Genomic DNA, 19,224 nt, shown 5'->3' on the forward strand with positions numbered 1-19,224 from the left:
GGAGGTATGAACTACGAATTGTGGAAGCATAGGATAGTGGGCAGCTAACTCTGGTGTATAGTGACTGGGGACAGAGGGGAGCAGTATGAATCTTGTGTAAGCATTGGCTGAAAATATTCAATTTTTTAAATCTTTATAATTTCAAAGCTTGTGGCAGCTTTTGAGTTGTTAGCAATAGAGACCATGATGGTTGATCTTTCATTAAGCAGAGCACTTTAGCGAATGTTTCTTTATGCAAAGGTCAGTCCAGAGCAAACTTGGGGCTGGGGGATATGAACATGTGAAGAACTGAACCTCTCTGTGTACAAGTATAATATTAAGAGCATTGTCAGCTGGCAACTGGTGCAAGAGGTAGGAAATAGAGGGCCTAATGACAGAGTAAAGGGCTAGGGTACAAAGAGAAATAAATGCCTGTGAGAAATTCCCTGTTATAGGGGATGTTTGATAAATCTCTAGGAATGGTAATGTCTGGCAGCAAATTTGGCATTATTTACTGACTTGTGTTTTCATTACCTCCAGCTACCCTGAAACCTTAAGTGAACTTTCACTTTACTTAATCACTCTGTCTTCCTGTTGCTTTGGGGAAATGAAGGAAGGTGGTGATGTCCAGTATGTGTGTCAAGGAGCCCAGAAAGAAAGTACTGCAGAAAGAGCCACAAGCATTTATTAGGGCTGGAGTGAGCCATTTTTCCCCAAATATACTAGACCGCCAGTTTTCTAATATGATGCACCCACCCCAGGGGCTGTGCATTGAGATGTGTGAAGGAAACGTTATTTATTATTATTCGAAAATAAGAAATGAATCATTGATATCAATGCTATCTGTCCTGTCATGCTCTTTCAAAGCATACGTCAGAGGCTTTTGGAGTGCAAGGCCTCCTAATGGAGGTGCCCAAGTTCCATGGTGCAGAGGTGTTGACGAATGCAAGTTCCCCCTTAATTCATGCTTCGGGTATGGCAAAGTACTGCAGCTTACCTGGATCTGCAAATAAATCACAGATTAAAGATAATACCAATTAATTAAGCACAGTGAACAAGAAATATGGCGGGGCTGGAATTCCCCTAACTCCAGTAATATTTCCTCAGATGTAGAGCTCTAGACAATGTAGTCAGTCCTGTCACGAAATTGAAAAAATTAGAATTTATCAAGACAACAATTTGAAATATGGATTTATATACATTATCATAAAAAATGAACCTTGCTCTAAGAATATGTTTTGCTAGAGATCTTGGCTAATAACTGTATGAAGCCATTATTGTAAACTAGGCATTAAAAATTTAGTATTCAGAACCTGAGGACAACCTGTACAATTTTTTAGCAATGTTTAAGGTCATGCGATACTCAATTTAGTCATTCACAAATTGCATCTAACCTAATGAAAAATGTTTAGAAGCCTCCTTTGAGGGTTTCTAAGGAAAAACCCATATACACAGGTTTTTGCTGTTCTTCCTACTGTAGAATAAATGACTGAAATAGTATATCTAAAACAAAACAAAAAATACATGTAAAATAACTGGGTGGCCAGTTAAAATGCATTCAGCAAATACTTTTGGAAAATATATAGAAAACATTGCTCAAGATTTTAAAAAAATAAATATTAGAAAAATTATGGTGTGGGAGGTTTATTAGACAAAAGAAAGAACACAGAGTTTCACATGTCTTGGTTTGTATTACAATGAGTTAATGCCAAAAGGTAATCACCAAAAAATTCAATTTAGTAAACTTTGCGGTTGTGTTACTCGAGGCTAATGAAATGATTGGATCTCAAGCAGTCCACTGTGCAGTCCAAATGCATCTAGTCTCAATTGTTATCTTTACACCATGCTTAAGCCAATGGTTTAAAACTAGTGCCCTTACACCAATGGAAAAGATTCTGGATCTCATGGGCAGAGAGTCCAGGAAATCTGGTTGGTTAGTACGCATTTTGTCGTTCTACCTAGGGCGACTAGCACATTTTAAGGTTGATGTGGTTACCTGCCTTTTCTCTGCCCGGCCTCACTCACCTTTTGATTTTTAAGAATAGGAGATGGCTGGAGGACAGGAGCTGTTTGAGACTTAATCTGAGTTAACATTATCTCATTATCACTAGCTGCCTTATGATAGGATTTTACTGGTTGCTAGGTTTTATTTCAAGAATGAAATATACAGAAAAAGTGTTTTTGATGAGTCTGTAAAGCAAAGATGTAGTCTCAATAGTAACTGCCTTCTTTACTAAATGAATGTTTTATGGAAAGGCTGCATAAACCACTGATGGATTTTTGCTGTGATATTTTTTAAAAAAGGTTCAAGTTAAGGTTACAGGTAGCATCATTTATGAAATTAATTTATTGCTTCTTTCATAAGTAAGATATATGTTGCAGCAAATAAGTGGGAATTTTAAGTGAACAAAGGCCCTTAAGATACAGTAGAATCATAACAATACTTTGCAACATAGTGAAGCATGACAATGAAAATCTTTTACCACACAATGGTTTTCTCATTGCACAGTACTTTAAAGGAGTTGTCAGGTTTAAAGATAAGCTACATATTTTCCTTTATAAAAGTATATGTGTTCCAAATTGCTGACGTTTCCTATGATAACAAGTGTTTCAATAGTATGCTACTTAGCAGAAGGGACACTTCATCTGCCCCTTCAAGTTAAAGACAATGTTTTGGATAGAAAAACAGAAGTGACTCCCTTTTGCAAGACAGCTTTGTGATGTAGAGAGCATTTTGAAAATCAGGTGTCAGTAGATGATTCTGTTATTTGATTTTGTTGTGAAGGCATCATGAGTACATTATAGATAAAAAGTTTCATAAGTACATACACTTGGAAATAGAATTTTCTAACTTCTTAAAAAATATCTTCCAGGGTGTCAATGGTTATTATATTTAGTAGTAATAGTGGCATTTATATAACACTTATTACATACCAGGAACTTGGCTAAATGTATTACATGACGCACAAGGTGGTTAACTCACTTGGACAGGCAAATAGTGAATAAATGGCAAAGCTGAGATTGGAACCCAGAGAACCTTCTCTCTTATCCATTACGTTTCTTCTTATCCATTATTTAGTGCCTCTTTGTCCTAATTATTTGTAACAAAAACTAATTTACATTAGGGAGGGTAAAAATTTGCTAGCTGAATTTCAGAGGAAAAGAAACTTTGCATAATTGGTAGGTAAGATCGAAAAATGAATATTTGACTAAATAACCTGTCCTGCAAACAGTCCATTCATGGTTTCTGGATGACTGTCTTCTACCTTCTTCTTCTTCTCAGCCTTCCAACACTCTCCCATCCTCACTTTCAGCTGATGACCTGGCTTCCTAACTTTCTAAGAAAACTTCCAGAAACTGCTACCATCCCACGTACTCCTGGTGGCATCTAACCCATAACTGACTTTTCCTCCTGTTACTAGGGATCTGCACTCCTCCCCAAAGCCAGCCTTCTGCCCTTGTGCATTAGGTCCAGTCTTCTCCTGTTGACTCAAGGGCAGGCTCTAGCAATTTTTCTCCTCCCTGAATCATTTTTTCCCCTCTCTCATTGATCATTGTTATCAGCTTGTAAACATGCTATTATTTCTCCCATCTTAAAATAAAATAAAACCAAAATACTTCTGTTGATTTTCTCATCCTTCAGCTACCAACCATTTCTCTACTCCTTTTGCAGCCAAACTCCTCCAAAAATTTTTTTTCTCCCATTCTCTCTTAAGCCTAATCCAATCAGTCTTTTGTCTCTTACACTTACTTCACCAAGACTTCCCTTGTCAAGATTACCACGTTGCAAAATCTGGCGGGCAATTCTTCGTCCCATCCTACCTGATCTATTGGTGGCATTTGACAGTTGATCACTCCACCTTCCTGGAAATGCTTTCTTCACTTGGCTTTCAGGACACGACACTCTTGATTTTCCTCACTTGTTGCTGTTCAGTCTCCTTTTCTCCTTTAGCTTTTAACATTGGAGGGCCCAGTGCTCAGTATTTGGACCCCTTCCTTTCTGTTTTTATACTTACTTCCTCAGAGAGCTAATCTAGTCTCATGACTTTAGATAAATCATCCATATCCTGATCACACCCAAATTTTTATCTCTAGCCCAGACTTTTCTGCTGAACTCTAGACTCATATATCTGGCTGTCAACTTGATATCTTCACAGATGACTACTGAACATCTTGAACTATTCAGTCCAAAAGTTATCTCCTAATTTACTTTGGATTTTGTTTGGTAAGCCAGTGTTCCTCCCATTTTGGTCTTCAACACTTTCTGCCTGAGAACTAATACCTGGAGTACTGGTTTAAAATGCAGATTTCTGAGCCTCAACCCAGATATGCTGAATCAAAATGTCTAGGAAAAGAACTCAGAAATCTGCATTTCAGTGACCTGTTCAGCTTCTTATTATGCATAGTCAAGTACTGCTTTACTCAGAGGGGGAGCCAGAGTCTTTAATCTGGGAGGTAGCAAGATCAGCTTCATTTTTGAGAAGGTAACTATAGAAGCAATGGTGAAGATGGGCAAAAAGTTATGCCAGGAGGGCAGTTCTAAGATGATTTAAAATACTGTTTGATCTAGATCAGGGGCCTTTACCTTTGCTGAGAAGCTACTTTTCGTTCCCTGAAGCAGTGAAGTTAAAGTGTAGAAGGCAGATGGGCAGTTGCCCCTACCAAAAATACTCCCTTCTCCAGGAAGAATTCTAAAAAATGTGAGAGGAAAAGGAGGAAGTGTTACCAAGTCCAGGCTTGATCTGCTCACTGCACAACAGGCCAATAAATTGGGAGATGAGGTATTGAGGCAAGGAATAGCGACTTTATTTGGAAAGCCGGGTGTCTGAGAAGATGTTGGACTAGCGTCCTAGAGTACCATCTTATCGGAGTCACCATGCTAGTTTCTTTTATAGAACAGAGAGGGGGAGGAGGTGAGGAAGTAAAGTTAAAAAGTCCCCAAATCTTGCAAAATATCTCCTGGTTTTGGCCAGCCTTGGGGAGGGCAGGTGTTAATTTCTTATTTTCTGCAGACATTCACAGGTGGGTAGGGTCAGGGTGTTTCCCTGTGAGCTGAACAAAGGCACTTTAGTTTAACATTCAGGCAGAGGGGCAGGGTTCCCCGAGGCAGGCCATTATGTATGCCTATAGCTATAGACAGAACAAAAGCAATGGAAAACAAAGGTCAAAGTAAAAGAAACAGATCCAACATGGAGTCAGACCTTGTTCTTCCCTGTTATAGAAGGGTGGAGACTCTTTTTGTGTCTTTATTCTATACCAGAAACAATAGTAGAAACATGGTACTGTTTTCATTATCTCCTTTAATTCTCAGTTAGGAGTTGTTTCAGGAGTTACTATTACCATCCACACTCTGCCGATATGAGAATTGAGACAGGGAGGGAAGGTAACTTGCTAAGGTCACCCAGCCAGTTAGTGGTAGAGCTGGTTCTGCCAGACTCCAAAAACTAACGACACCATTCAGCACTATTTGAAGTAAGACACGATTAAGAGATTTATCATAAAACTCTTAACAATCTGGTAGTAGTACAGTCATATATTTGGGGGCCTAGACCTAAATAACGAGTAGGAAAATGCTAATTAATTGTCCATATAATTCTAGGTTTTTTTTGTTTTTGTTTTTGTTTTTTGTTTTTTGTTTTTGCGTTACACGGGCCTCCCACTGTCGCGGCCCCTCCCGTTGCGGAGCACAGGCTCCAGACGCTCAGGCTCCACGGCATGTGGGATCTTCCCGGACCGGGGCACGAACCCACATCCCCTGCATTGGCAGGCAGGCCCCCAACCACTGCGCCACCAGGGAAGCCCTCTAGTTTTTTACAAAGCCAATTTCAGGTGAGACTGGGGTGACTCCAGAGAATTATAACAGAATCTTAAGTCACTTGATATGCCTACGAACCCACGTCCCCTGCATTGGCAGGCAGGCCCCCAACCACTGCGCCACCAGGGAAGCCCTCTAGTTTTTTACAAAGCCAATTTCAGGTGAGACTGGGGTGACTCCAGAGAATTATAACAGAATCTTAAGTCACTTGATATGCCTAAACAGAAATTTGAACAAAATAATGAAGTTGAACAATGATAAATTCAGGATTACTATACTCAAGAGAAAAAATAAACTATAAAAATATGAGGGAAAGAAGCATTTACATTTGTGTAAAGAGTCATAATCTTGCATCAGAGTGGTATAGTGATTTAAACAAACTTGTTGACATAGAGTTTTGTGATTTTTTCATATTTTTTGTCGATATATAGATGTCTTAAACACCTCCTTTCTCAGTAGTATGTGAAATTTTCTTAAGGTCAAATAATTGTGTGGCTTTTAAAAATTTTGTATGTAATCCCTTACCTCCCCTAAATGCCTACAGGTTTTCTAAATAGATCATTAAAAGTACCAGGTGTAACTAATTGGATGCTGCATACAATTTAGTGTTTTACAACTTTGAAGATATGTGGATAATTAGGAGAGAGTTCAGAACAGATCTGGAGGCATCATTTTGTTTATAAAGAGAGCAGTAGAACTAGCCTTAGGAAGAATGGATGAGAAGCTGATACATAGTCAGAGAGAATTTAAATTTAAAAGTGATGAAGAGAAGATAGAAGAGGAAACAATTTTGAATAGTAGCATTGAGGCCTTTAAAAAATTAAATATTGGAATGTCACTTGGTAAGATTCTATAAACTATTTAGTTCCTTTTTCAGATTATATCCAGAATCTGATCTCTTATCACCACCTCCACTGACCACTTGGTTTCAAGCCACAATTATTCTCCTTTGGATTTATTTCAGCAACCTCTTAACTGGTCTCATTTCTACTCTTGTCCTCGTAGAGTCTATATTCAACCTAGACGCCAAAGTGATACTGTTAAAATTTAAGCCAGATCATGTAAGTCCTCTACTCAAAACTCTGCAATGGCACTATATTTCTTTCAGAGAAAAACCAAAGTTCTTACAGTGGTCTCCAAGGCTCTACAGGATCTGAGCCCCGTTGCACTCTGACCTTTCTCTCCACTACGATTCTCACTGACTGGGGCAGCTCTAACCTTACCAGTTTCCTCAGACAATCCAAGCCAACTCTCAGGATGTTGGCAATTGGCTCTTTCCATTCTAATTTCATTTCTTGACACTCTGCACTCATCCAACTCATTCTAACTTTCAGCTTCAGTGAACGTCCTGCAACAAACTTCGGTGACTTCCAGTCTCTCATTTAACAGTCACATTCCTCCACTAGAGTGTTTCAAGTTGTTTAACACCTCTATCAGTAATACATAGATTTAATTTTAGGAAAAAGCTTATTTAAAATTGATTTGCTAAAAGAAACAGAAGAAAAATGTGGGTAATAATCTGCTTTCAGTTATTAAGACAAAAGATGACAGTGTCTGCAAAACAAGAATTATCATCATCCCCTAGAATAATGCCAAGACATGGAAGATATTCAATAAGTATTTGTTTACTGAAATATCATAATTACTACCTATTACGCATTTATTCTATGTTTGTCATAGTGGTACGTGTTAACACGTTATTTTATTCAACTCTCAAATAGCTTTTTAACTATTATATTATAGATGTGGAAAATGAAGCACCAAGAAGTTAAATAATTTATTCAAGGATTTATAGTTAATAGGTGATAGAACGTGGATGACAGAAGTAGATTAAATAGTTAAATAAAAATTGTATTCTGTACATCAAAATAGTTCACTCTGCCCCAGACAGATATAATGTAAAAAGCTCTACCTTTGCATATATTGAACAAGTTTTTCATTTTACGTAGAAAAAATACAGGCTTCATGAGTTTAAACAAGGAAAAAAAAAACTGGTTAACTACCAGGAAATAAAAATTGGACTGATGTTAGACTTCCTGTTTGAAGCACTAAATTCTGGGATATTGCCATCAAGCTGAGTTGCTATTCTTGGGTGAAGGCAACATACATTCTCACATATGTGAAATTGGATTCCTGGGGTGCCCTCTGGTTCAGGATGAAGCTTAGCAACACTCTTGTTTAAGAGATGGGAGGTGCCTTTCTCTGGCCCTTGCTACATGCCAGGGTCATGTAACTCTCCAGAGCAGCCCTTGCAAGTGCCACGCTCATGTCTGGTGCCCAGTACAGGTGTCTCTGTTCTCAAAGAACATATTCTGTGCCCTCTTTGTTCCCAGCCTGAGCCTCTTGTATCTACTTTATCTTTAGGTATTTCCATGTATCTTACTAGCCATTTTCCACTTGGGAAAATTAAATACCTGTTGTGTCTATTTTATTTATAAGGATTACATGAAATAAACCAGTTAAGTTCCTAGTATACTTACCCATAGTATGGGTCGATACAATTTTGTCTCCTTCCTTCTCTCTCTCCCCCCCCACACCTTTTTTCTTCACTTTACTCAAGAACCCTTGAATCTTACACTAAGATACTTTAAAACTTACTGGTTCATGATCGTTCAGCTTTTTTCACACTCTGCCAGATATTCATTCTTCCCCCCTCTCTTCACTCTGGTTTTATATGACCAGCCCCTGTTTGGTTAATAGGAAAAACGGGTCCAAACCTTTATCTCATTCTGTATGTGTCTTCAGAATACTTTGCTTCTAGAAAATTCGAAAGAATACTGGTAAATGAATATCTGTACTCAACTATTTGCAAGTAAGTTGCGGACATAGTATTTCACCTCTCAAGATTTCAAAACTATGTTCCTAAGGACAATAACAATATAACCACAATATTTTTATCACACCACAAAGTTTAACATTGGTATAATAATTTTATCTAATATATAGCTAGTATTCAGATTTTCCCAATTGTTCCCAAAATGTCCCATATAGATTGTTTTTTCATGCAGGATCCAATCAAGAACTATGTATTTCATTAAGTCTTTAATCTAAAAAGATCTTCCACCTTTTTTTTTCTCTTTCAGTACTTTAACATTTTTAAGGGGTCCAGGCCAGCTGTTGTAGAAATTCTCACAGTCTGGATTTGTCTGATTTTTTTTCCACATGATTAGATTCAGATTAAATATTTTGAGAAGAATCATCCATAGGCCAGTGGTTCTCAAGCACTCTGATCTCATAATCTTTTTACATGCTTGAAAATTATGGAGAACCCAGAGTTTTTGTTATGTGGATTATATCTATCAATATTTGTCATATTAGAATTAAAACTGATAATTTTAAAAACATTTTTTAGGGGCTTCCCTGGTGGCGCAGTGGTTGCGCGTCCGCCTGCCGATGCAGGGGAACCGGGTTCGCGCCCCGGTCCGGGAAGATCCCACATGCCGCGGAGCGGCTGGGCCCGTGAGCCATGGCCGCTGGGCCTGCGCGTCCGGAGCCTGTGCTCCGCAACGGGAGAGGCCACAACAGAGGGAGGCCCGCATACCACAAAAAAAAAAAAAAAAACACATTTTTTATTAACTCACTTAAAAAATAGCAAACCCATGAGATGTTAATTTTCCAAACCAAAAAAATTTAATGACAACAATGACATTGTTTTATATTTTTAAAAGTCATTTTAATGTCTGCCTTAATAGAATGCAGCTGTGTCTCATACCTTCATCTACATTTAATCTGTTGCAATATGTTGTTTTGGTTGAAGCATATAAAGAAAACATGGCATCACACAGATATGTAATGGGAAAATGGAGGAGTTTTTAAACTGTCTTTTCATACTTCACAGGTGGTGGTCATTTCCTTAGAGATTGCAAAAGGGTTATATTCTACTTCTATTATTCCTTCTAATTTTATGCGCTATAAAATCTTTTTATTCTTTCTCTCTTCCAAAAGGCAATTTAGTAATCTTAAAATTTATACTGGAAGACCTATTAGTTGCTTAATTATTTCTTTTTAATTATCAATTTTCAAAGTAATGAGTTTATGCACTAGCAACCTCCAGTAGTTTCCAGTGAGTTCATTTTGTACTCATGGCTTTTTATATAGTCAGTGTGCTTTAATCACTTAAACTATATATAGTCAATGTGTTTTAATCACTTAAACTAAATTCTTTTTGATGTAGAAATTGTCTTATCTTTGGTCAGTGTGGCTTTGACACATTTCATTAACTCTCAATAACATGAAACTCTGTCACAACAAAGTATCCCAGTCCTGCATCAGCCACGTCTCCAAGGAGCCCTGGTTGCTTTCAGATGAAAATGATATTATACTTGATGATCAGTCTGGATCCTAGTGTTTATTGCTGCTATGGTTGTTTTTGCTTCTGGGCATTTTCAGTGGCCAGACCTAGAAAATACATCTTTTTGAAAAAGCAGGGCAATCATGAGTTAACACCAAGATATCTCAAGCTTGGCACTGTTACTATCTTGGGTCAGTTAATTCTTTATTGTGGGGATTGTCCTGTGCATTGTAGGATGTTTAGCAACATCCCTGGCCTCTCCTCAGTAGCACCTAACCCCTCAGTTGTGTAAAACAAAAGTGTCCCCAGGCATTGTGAAATGTCCCAGAGTGGAGGTGGGGAATGGAGGCAAAATTGCCTCTGGTTGAGAACCACTGGTTTACACTTATATTTCTAGTAACATTAAAATAGTTCCCGGATGGTTTTGTACACACACACACATACATTTCTTTTTTCAAAATACCAATATTAGCATGACCTTTATTCTTCCATCCTCTGCATGAAATCTTAGTCCAATCATATAGTTTTTAATCAGAAGAACAATCGTATCTCAGGATCAAAATGTGCAGGCCAGCAATACAGTAAAAATTACAAACTCTCATCTAATTTAGGATTTCTCCTTTGCCCCAGCTCAGCACTGCTTGGGGCCTGGGGCCTGAAGCCTGCAGGGAAGAAAGAACAAGATCACCTCCTTCTCACCCTGCTCACACGCATTAAGACTGATTAGCAGCTGATTTTGACCTTTTCAGGGCTAAGGCATGGGAAGAGGGGTTGCAGGGAAAGGCACAGTTGTACACGGCAGGTACATACATGACTGTCACTGGAGTTCTCTGTGTTTGGTGGATGATTGTAGTTGACTCTTTCTCTGGCAAGATACTTTGGTAGGATTCTTGGGGATATTTCACTGGGAAGCCCCAACTGTAATCCTGTAATGCAGGTGATGCCTCTCTTCTTTTCTGGACTCCTTAGCCTCTGGACTTCCAGTGGTCAGCCCTATACAGACTCCCTCTGTTGGACCACAATGCCTTCTAGGCTGTCCTCATAGGTGGAACCATTTTAAAAAAGAAGGAAATTTTTTATGGACATAAATAGCTTCAGAAGAGTGCTCAAATTAAAGGTGTAGATCTTAATGAATTATCACTAAGCAAACCATGGAAACCTTGTTACCATCACCCAGGTCAAAAAATTTAAAAAATCATTAGCTTTCCAAAAGTCCCCTTGCACCCCTTCTAATCACTCCCTAAAAGTAACTACCATCCTGGCTTCTAACATCATAGATAGTTTTAACTGTTTTTGAACTTTATATTAATGGAGTCGTACATTTTCCTGTGTCTAGTTCTTTCATGCAACATTATACTCATGGAGTCCATTCACGTTTTTGCATGGGCTAGACATTCATTCTCATTACTGTATGATGCATTGAATGAACAAAATAGAGTTTGTTTATACATTATGCTGTAGATGATCACTGGGTTGTTTTCAATTTGGGACTATTTATGAACACCGTTTCTATAAATATTCTTGTACAATTTTTTTTTCTTATATGCATACCTATCCTTACAAGATAAGTTTTGTATGTGCCTCTCTGAGGATCCTGGGAATTTCACTGGTCCTCGACCAGTATTTGTTCCGTGGCACATGTTTATACACCATGTGGTAGTGAAAATCATCTCCCGTAAAGACCAAGATTTTTGTTTGTTTGTTTGTTGTTTTTAGTCGTGGATAATAACTCCTCTCCCAACTCAAAGTTTTGGACAGATTCCTGGCTTCGATGAAATATTCTTTAAAAAATATTTTAACAATATTCTTGGTAGTGTTTTTAAGCACTATTTTCATGAATAAGACAGCCTTTAGAGAGTCTCCATTTTGTGCAAACTTCAGTTCCTGCCCCTTTCTCCCATTAAGCCTGATGTCACATATCCCAAACCCTCGTGGGCTTCAAACCCCAGCTCTTGGCTCCTAGGTCCTATATCTGCATCTGAAATGTTTTTGCATTACTGCAAAGTTCACTCAAGTTTAACCCTCTGGCTTTCATATCTTTCTTTTTTCTGACTTATGAAATTCCCTTCCTTCCTTCCTTCCTTCCTTCCTTCCTTCCTTCCTCCCTTCCTCCCTCCCTCCCTCCCTCCCTTCCTTCCTTCCTTTGCTCTTCCTTGACTGTAATTTGACAACATGTTTCTACCATAGTTTATCCACTATTTGTGTATTTGTGATGGAAAGAGTGTTCCCATTTGCACTAGCTTATATTACCTTAAGCCCAAATTTTGGTGGGTTATATCATACTTTTTCTTCTTTGCTCCTTTATCTGTTGAACATATACTCATTTCTCCTGTCATTTTGCTACATATTTCCCTCTCCTTTTCATAAAAAGCCATGAAAAATTGTGACTTCTCTCAAACTAAATTGAAATGTGTTCACTTGTGCTCAGAGAGGTAACACAAATACTATAGATTTCTTATTTTAAAGGTAAATTTCTTTCTAGCTTATAATAAAGAGATTCATTTCAATTAAAATGGAACTTTATTTGTCCTGTATCTAAAATTTTTGTACATCACTAGACAAGTAAAATGATCATATTTTAATAGTGCTAATCACATTTTAATAGTGCTTTTATTTTCACAGAATATGATTTTTTAAATAATAGTAACACTTGGAGTTATATTAAAATGTTCAATATAAAGACCAATTAGAAACAGTATATAAATATAACCATTCAATAATCCCTATTTTACATTGTTAAACATACGTTTTTCAGAGATAGTTTAAAATATTTATGTTTTTGCAAAGTTAGGTATTAAAAATAAGCTTGTTAAAGGCTCTACATGTAACTTATTGTTTACTGGTATAAAAAGGCAAGGAATTTACTGAAATAAAAGGCATTCTGTAATAAAAATAAATGTTGAAATGTGATAAATAAAAATCTGGAGCAAGTGATTTTTATGACAATAAGTGGAATATTATTATAGATCTTATATTGTTGATTATAAATATATTTATCACTGTTGCTGAAATAATGCATATAATTAGGGTTACATGTATTCAACAAACATTTACCAAACTCTTACTAGACACAAGGATCTAAAGACCTAGTTTCTACTCTCACAGAGTGTAGGGGAAACAGGCACACAGCATTTATAAGAGGAAGATATGGAATGTGCAGTTGCACAACAGAAGAAAATCCACACCTTTCTAGGATCAGTCAGTTAAGACCAGAATTGAAAGATGAGTAAGAGTTTGCCAAGCAGATAAATTTGGAAAAGGGAGGAGAGTCATAGAGACATTAGAGAGTTTGGGGAAATACAATGATGTTGTACAATGTAGTACAACTGGAGCATAAAGAAAATAAGAGAGTAAGTAATTAAAAAGAAAAGACATAGTAATTAATACTCACCTTTCACTTTTCCCACCATAAAGGAGGTAAGAGGTTTTCCAAGGAGAAAGAAAAAATGGTGCTCTATTACAGACTTCAGGTAATAGTTCTCTAGTTTTCAACAGGGGCAAATGCTGTATATATCAAGAGGAGATGTAGATAGTATCTCTTATTTGGGTAAACTCTCCTGTTGTTGATCATTATGCCCCTCTTTCTGTTTGTGGTGACCCATAGCTTATAAATACTCCTGAATGTCTTGTAACTCCTGAGGGTGACGGTGTGGGTAGACAGCAAGGATGTTAGAAAGTAGAATGCATAGAGTGGTTTAATACAGTGACTTTTTATAGACTCGTTGTATAGTGACAATGTTATGTTGGACTCTGGAGCAGCAGCAATATGCAATTTGAACCATCAATCTGTGACTTACGAGAAATCAGCAAGTGGATCTGGACGTGGATGTGTTTTTCAAAGCCAGGATATAAATTTGGGACTACTGTCTGAAGAAAAGTGGTAGCAACAGACATTACGTTGGATTTGCACCCACCAGAGTTTAGTATTTTGCAGACTTCCCAGATAATGTTGTAACAGAGCCAATGCTTTTAGTTGTGAACTTTCTTCATCTGCATATACAGCCAGGTACTTGGTGGATTGACGCATGTGATGGAGTGGTCCTTTCTACATCCCTTGCCTTCTTGGTGGCTCTGAGTCCAGGCCAAGTGTTGTGGTAGGAGACAGGCCTGGGCCCCATGCCAGCTTATTTTAGTTATCTCTAGTTGGGATTGGCTGGCTGCAACATTTCTTAAGCCAAAAGATATCTTAGAGAAGATTAACCTTTAACTATCCCCCCTATATTTGCTTGCATGATGCTGTAGCTGCTTTGCAGTTTTGACAGCCCAAAATTAGTGTTAAACATAACCATAGCTTAGAGTGGACTGAGCTTCCAGATTTCGTTGTCATTCCATTCTTTATATGAATCTATGTTGATATGAGTCATGCCAATTCCTCAAGGTAGTGACTTCATGCCGGTAGCTTTAATTACCACAGATATTCCTTCCCATCCAACATCAAATCTTGAAATGCTTATCATTTTTGCCCCCAAGAGTTATAAGGATTGCAGTCTATTTGGTAACTATAATTTCTTTATTTATACTTAAATATATATTTCAATTTATTTAGAACTTGTTATCAATCCTTTCACACCAGACTTCTTCTCTCATGCATTCTCTATTGTAACTCATCTATTGTTGGCTAGGTTACATCTTTAGGAATCTCTTTAGGAAGAGTAGTATATCAGGGCCTTATTTCCTGATTTTACGCATATTTGAGAATGTCTTTCAATTGCCTTTAAAAGTGAATAACTTGGCTAGGTGCAAAATTCTTGGGTCATATCTAGAACAGATCTACCTGTATTTGGCATTTAAGGATGTGATAATAATCATAATTGTAGTAGACAGTCATTAAGTACTTGCTATATACCAGACTATTCTAAGCTCTTACATGAGCTCATTTAGTCCTTAAATGTGGCCCAAGGTACTAATATTATCTTCCTTTTACTTGCCATAGGTCACCCAGCTAATAAGTAGTGAGGTTGAATTTCGAACTTAAGCAGTATTGCTCCAAAGTTCATACCCTTAACTACCTATACAACCTCTTGGGTTAATTAAGCTAAAATGTCTAGTTGTGTGACCTTAAGCATGTTACTTAACTTATCTGTGCCTCAGTTAATTTTATAAAATGGGAGTAATAATACCTCCCAAGGTTGCTGTGATGATTAAATGAGTTAATATATGCAAATAGCTTGTAACAGTGCCTAGCACATAGTAAGTGCTTAGTAATTGTCTGTTGTTGTTATTATTATTATCTTACAGATTGTAGGTTTCAGATATGAGCTTTGAACAAGCAATCTGACTTCAGTAACTGCTCTTCAGCACTGCAGTATCAGCAGTTAAGATGGCATTTCAATTAAGTGGGGAAAAGGGATTATTCAAAAAACAGTGTTGGGACATACTCAATAAAAACTCAATAAATATTTGTTGAATTAATGAGGATTTTGTAAAAGTGTATATATATTTACTTAACGAATGTTAACAAATAGATGTTAAATACCTTCTAGGTCTGTATAGACAGAATGGAAGAAAACACGAAAATGAAAATAGTTGCATGATAATGAGATTGTAGATGATTTTCTGTTTTGAATTTCCTTAATTTGTTACAAAATTTCTCTGATGATACAATTTATGAAATGAACAATTTGACCAGATAATCACTGAATTCTTTTTCATATATTTTAAGTTTGAGGTACCTACAGAGAGGTAGTTGGAAGGTCAGAGCTCAGGATGAGATTTTGGAACCATGCAGAGATGATGAGACTACCACCTAGTGTGTACAGTGGAATACAACATATAAGGAATAGGCAAAGGAAGAGGGATCAACAGTGGGAACTTAAACTGAACTGTTGGAAAGAAGATGAAAAGTCAGAAGAGACATGCTTCAAATAAAATGGGGGACAGGTGTGGAGAGAAATTACCCATGGCAAATTGTACAAAAAGTCAAGGAAGAATTCACTGTATTTAGGAATGAAGAAATCTTTGACGATGTTACTCCACTTTATAAGAACAGTGAACATATAAGCCAAATTACAGTATGCTGAGGAGTAAAGGAAATTGAATAAATACTGCAAATATAGACGACTTTTTCAACAACTTAGATGACAAAGAAAGGGATGAAGTCAAGGAGACTTTAGAGTGAGACAGTTTTTTTTTTCCTTGATGCTGGAATTTTTGAAATGGAAAAACTTGAGGAGAAAGGAGGATATCATTGGAGGGGGAGAGAATAAAGATTTTAGGAGAGAAAGGGGGAAATGGATGGTGAAGATTTGAAAGCAGGTAGGAAGGAATGGTTTCAGGAACAGACTGCATGCCCTCTAATGGGGACTCTTTCTCTGAAACACTGAAAGGGGTGCTGTTGTAAATCATTTAAGAAACAGAAATGAGAAAACAGCAGCATTGCAGCTGCTGATGGTTCAGGATTTTTTTCTGGATATTCATGACAGAGGAGTAGAGAGTAGAACAGCCTCCCTTCAAACAACAATTACATCTCTGACACTGTTTAAGTTTGTTCTCTGGATAGCATGGAAAATCTTGCTTTCTATTGTCTGTTCTCTCTTCTTGTGAGAAATCAGTGTAGAGTCTAGATAAGTGATGATAGATCAATAGATTAATAGATAGATAAACTTACACACACTTTTACTTCCACACTCACTCCTGCAGCCTGCAAATATAACTTGTGGAAAAAAATTAAACCATAGTTAGATCCGAGAGTAGCATGCAGTACATTCTGCTAATCTAGTGGGCATGGATGTGAAGCTTCATAACTGCCCTTTATTAGGAGGAAAGCTCAATGCCCAGGACTCCTAAAAAAGAGAATGATCACTAGTATGTGAGAGTACATGAATATAAGTTTGTGGAGGAATACATTTTTAAGAAAAGACTATCTGTTCTCATCCAAAAGTGCCCCAGGTCAAGAACCATTTTGTTATTAGCTATCCCATAGACATGGCCTTTTTGCCATTCGCCATTGGAGCATAACCTTTTCCCTGCTCAGTTAAGCACACATTTAAGGTACCTCTGTGTTCCTGTACTACAAACTTTGGCCAAAAGTGTGGATCTGATTTTAATGTAGACTAATATAAAATACAATAGGAAAATTCCATAATTTTTAAAATTATTTTTTATGTTTAAGTATGCTGATGATGTTAAAAGTCTCACAGTCTGTTTCATAGGAATTTATTGGAAAATAAGAAGTGCCAAAGCAGTAAATTTTCTAGTTAATAATTATTTACATGTTTAAGCTGAAAATTTTTTTTCATTTTTGTTTAATCTAAGTAAGTTAGATTGCTCCATGCCTTATTAAATATAACATATTTTTGGTTTAAATAATCATCATCGTTGAATATTAAATTCTTATTCCAGACTTTTTGAAGGGTATAAGTGGTTTCCCCTACACAAAATGACCCCAGGATCACGTTTTACCCTTATTTTTTTGTAATTCTTCTGTCCTCTTCTTAATTGATTTCTCATTGTTTTAAATTGTTCTCCCTTTGTCATTATTTCTATTATCCTGTTTTCTAATTTGTAGCCAAAATAAACCAGACAATAAAGTCAGTACAGTTAATGACATTTTTTTACATGCTCTTCAAATTCATGAGATCCTTTAAGAGTGAGCTAGCTCCAGGATTTTAAGAATTAAACACATAAGTTTTATAAAAAGCCTATTACAGAGACTTCTTTAATTGTCTGTATCTGTTTTCTTGAAGGTTTATATGTCAAAAAGAAAAGGTTTTACTAGAACTTGCCTATCTTAACACACCAATGCTTATCAGCCATATATAGCTATTCTTTAAATAACAATGATCTAAGAGCATTCTGATGCTGACACTATTAGTAAGATGCACAGAAATTTTTTACAAAATATTTTTAAAGCAGTCCTAGAATTGGTTTCTAAGCTGTATTTCCCCTCATTTAGGCTCCTGAAGGCATGGGTAAAGTATTAAGCAAGTTTGGAGCATTACCAGCATTCAGCTATGCAAGCAAGAGGCTGGCTGAGACAGTCATGCACTTGCTAATGTGCACCTCTCCTCTTTTTCAGTTGTCACTGCATAAACTTTCCAGCGGTTTTATATATTATAAAAATAATTTTTACTTTTTTGTTTTTTAGGGCAGCATAACTACTTATGTGCTGGAAGAAACGACTGCATTGTTGATAAAATCCGCAGAAAAAACTGCCCAGCATGTCGCCTTAGAAAGTGCTGTCAAGCTGGCATGGTTCTTGGAGGTAATGATGATGTTTTCATCAATAACATACTGTCTGATATTTACATTATAAGACGGTGGGTCAGAAAATCCTAGTTTTCTTATTTCTGTCTTGATTATTGGTGTCTGGATGAAGCAATCAATACCATCTCATTAATGCTGTGGATTTCCAGCATGTTGAAGTGTGTTATAGAGAAGTAGTAAACCTCCATTTGTCTATATTGCTTATAAGAAGATGTTATGGGATGTTCACCAACCTCTCATTAAGTGACATGGTTGGAGTTTAGGCTCTGCTACTCACTGCCTATGCAGTCTTGAGTAAGTCACCAACCCTTTCTGAGCATCAGTCTCTTTGTCTATAAAATGAGAACAATGAAGTCCCTTCCAGCTCAAAAACTAACTCCATGAATTGGTTAAGTACATTAATCTCCATCCCTTCCTCTCTCTATCAACCCCTCCCTTGCTATTTCCCTCCCCCATTTTCTTTAAGTAACTAGATATTGCACACTCACACTTACTGGGTACTATTTTAAGTTCTGGCAGTGTTAGCAGCAAACAAAATGGACCAAATCCCTGTCTTCATGGAGCTTACACTCTGGGGGGAGGAGCAATAAATATATATGTCAAATGATGATAAGTGCTGTGGAATGTATTAAACAGTGTCAGTTAATGGGGAGTATCAGGGAGGAGAATCACTCCTGAACCCTTTACTCTGATTAATATTTTCATTTTATTTAGTCATTTCCTAAAGCAATAATGTCTCTGAAATCCTGAGTTGGATGTTGTAGTTATAATTTTCCTAACACAGGTTTAAAAAATTCATAGCTATTTAAATATATATTCAGTATACCACCTAACATAGATCATGTACTGTAAATGGTATGTGTTACCTTCTGAGAAGGAGTGTATGAGACCAATATGTTTTGAATTTCCACTGTTTTAAGCACCCTGCTTAGTT

At 37.0% G+C, this 19,224-nt stretch overlaps 1 protein-coding gene across 1 annotated transcript in view; it reads left to right on the plus strand.

Moving 5' to 3' along the window:
* PGR (progesterone receptor) overlaps positions 1-19,224 on the plus strand; it is a 101,928-nt gene that overhangs the window by 18,833 nt on the left and 63,871 nt on the right. Inside the window, exon 3 of the mRNA XM_024115327.3 lies at positions 18,172-18,288. Within this exon, the coding sequence (XP_023971095.1) occupies positions 18,172-18,288 (117 nt within the window). The remainder of the gene's footprint in view (positions 1-18,171; positions 18,289-19,224) is intronic.

This window comes from Physeter macrocephalus, chromosome 16, assembly GCF_002837175.3.
Source record: "Physeter macrocephalus isolate SW-GA chromosome 16, ASM283717v5, whole genome shotgun sequence".
Taxonomy (NCBI): domain Eukaryota; kingdom Metazoa; phylum Chordata; class Mammalia; order Artiodactyla; family Physeteridae; genus Physeter; species Physeter macrocephalus.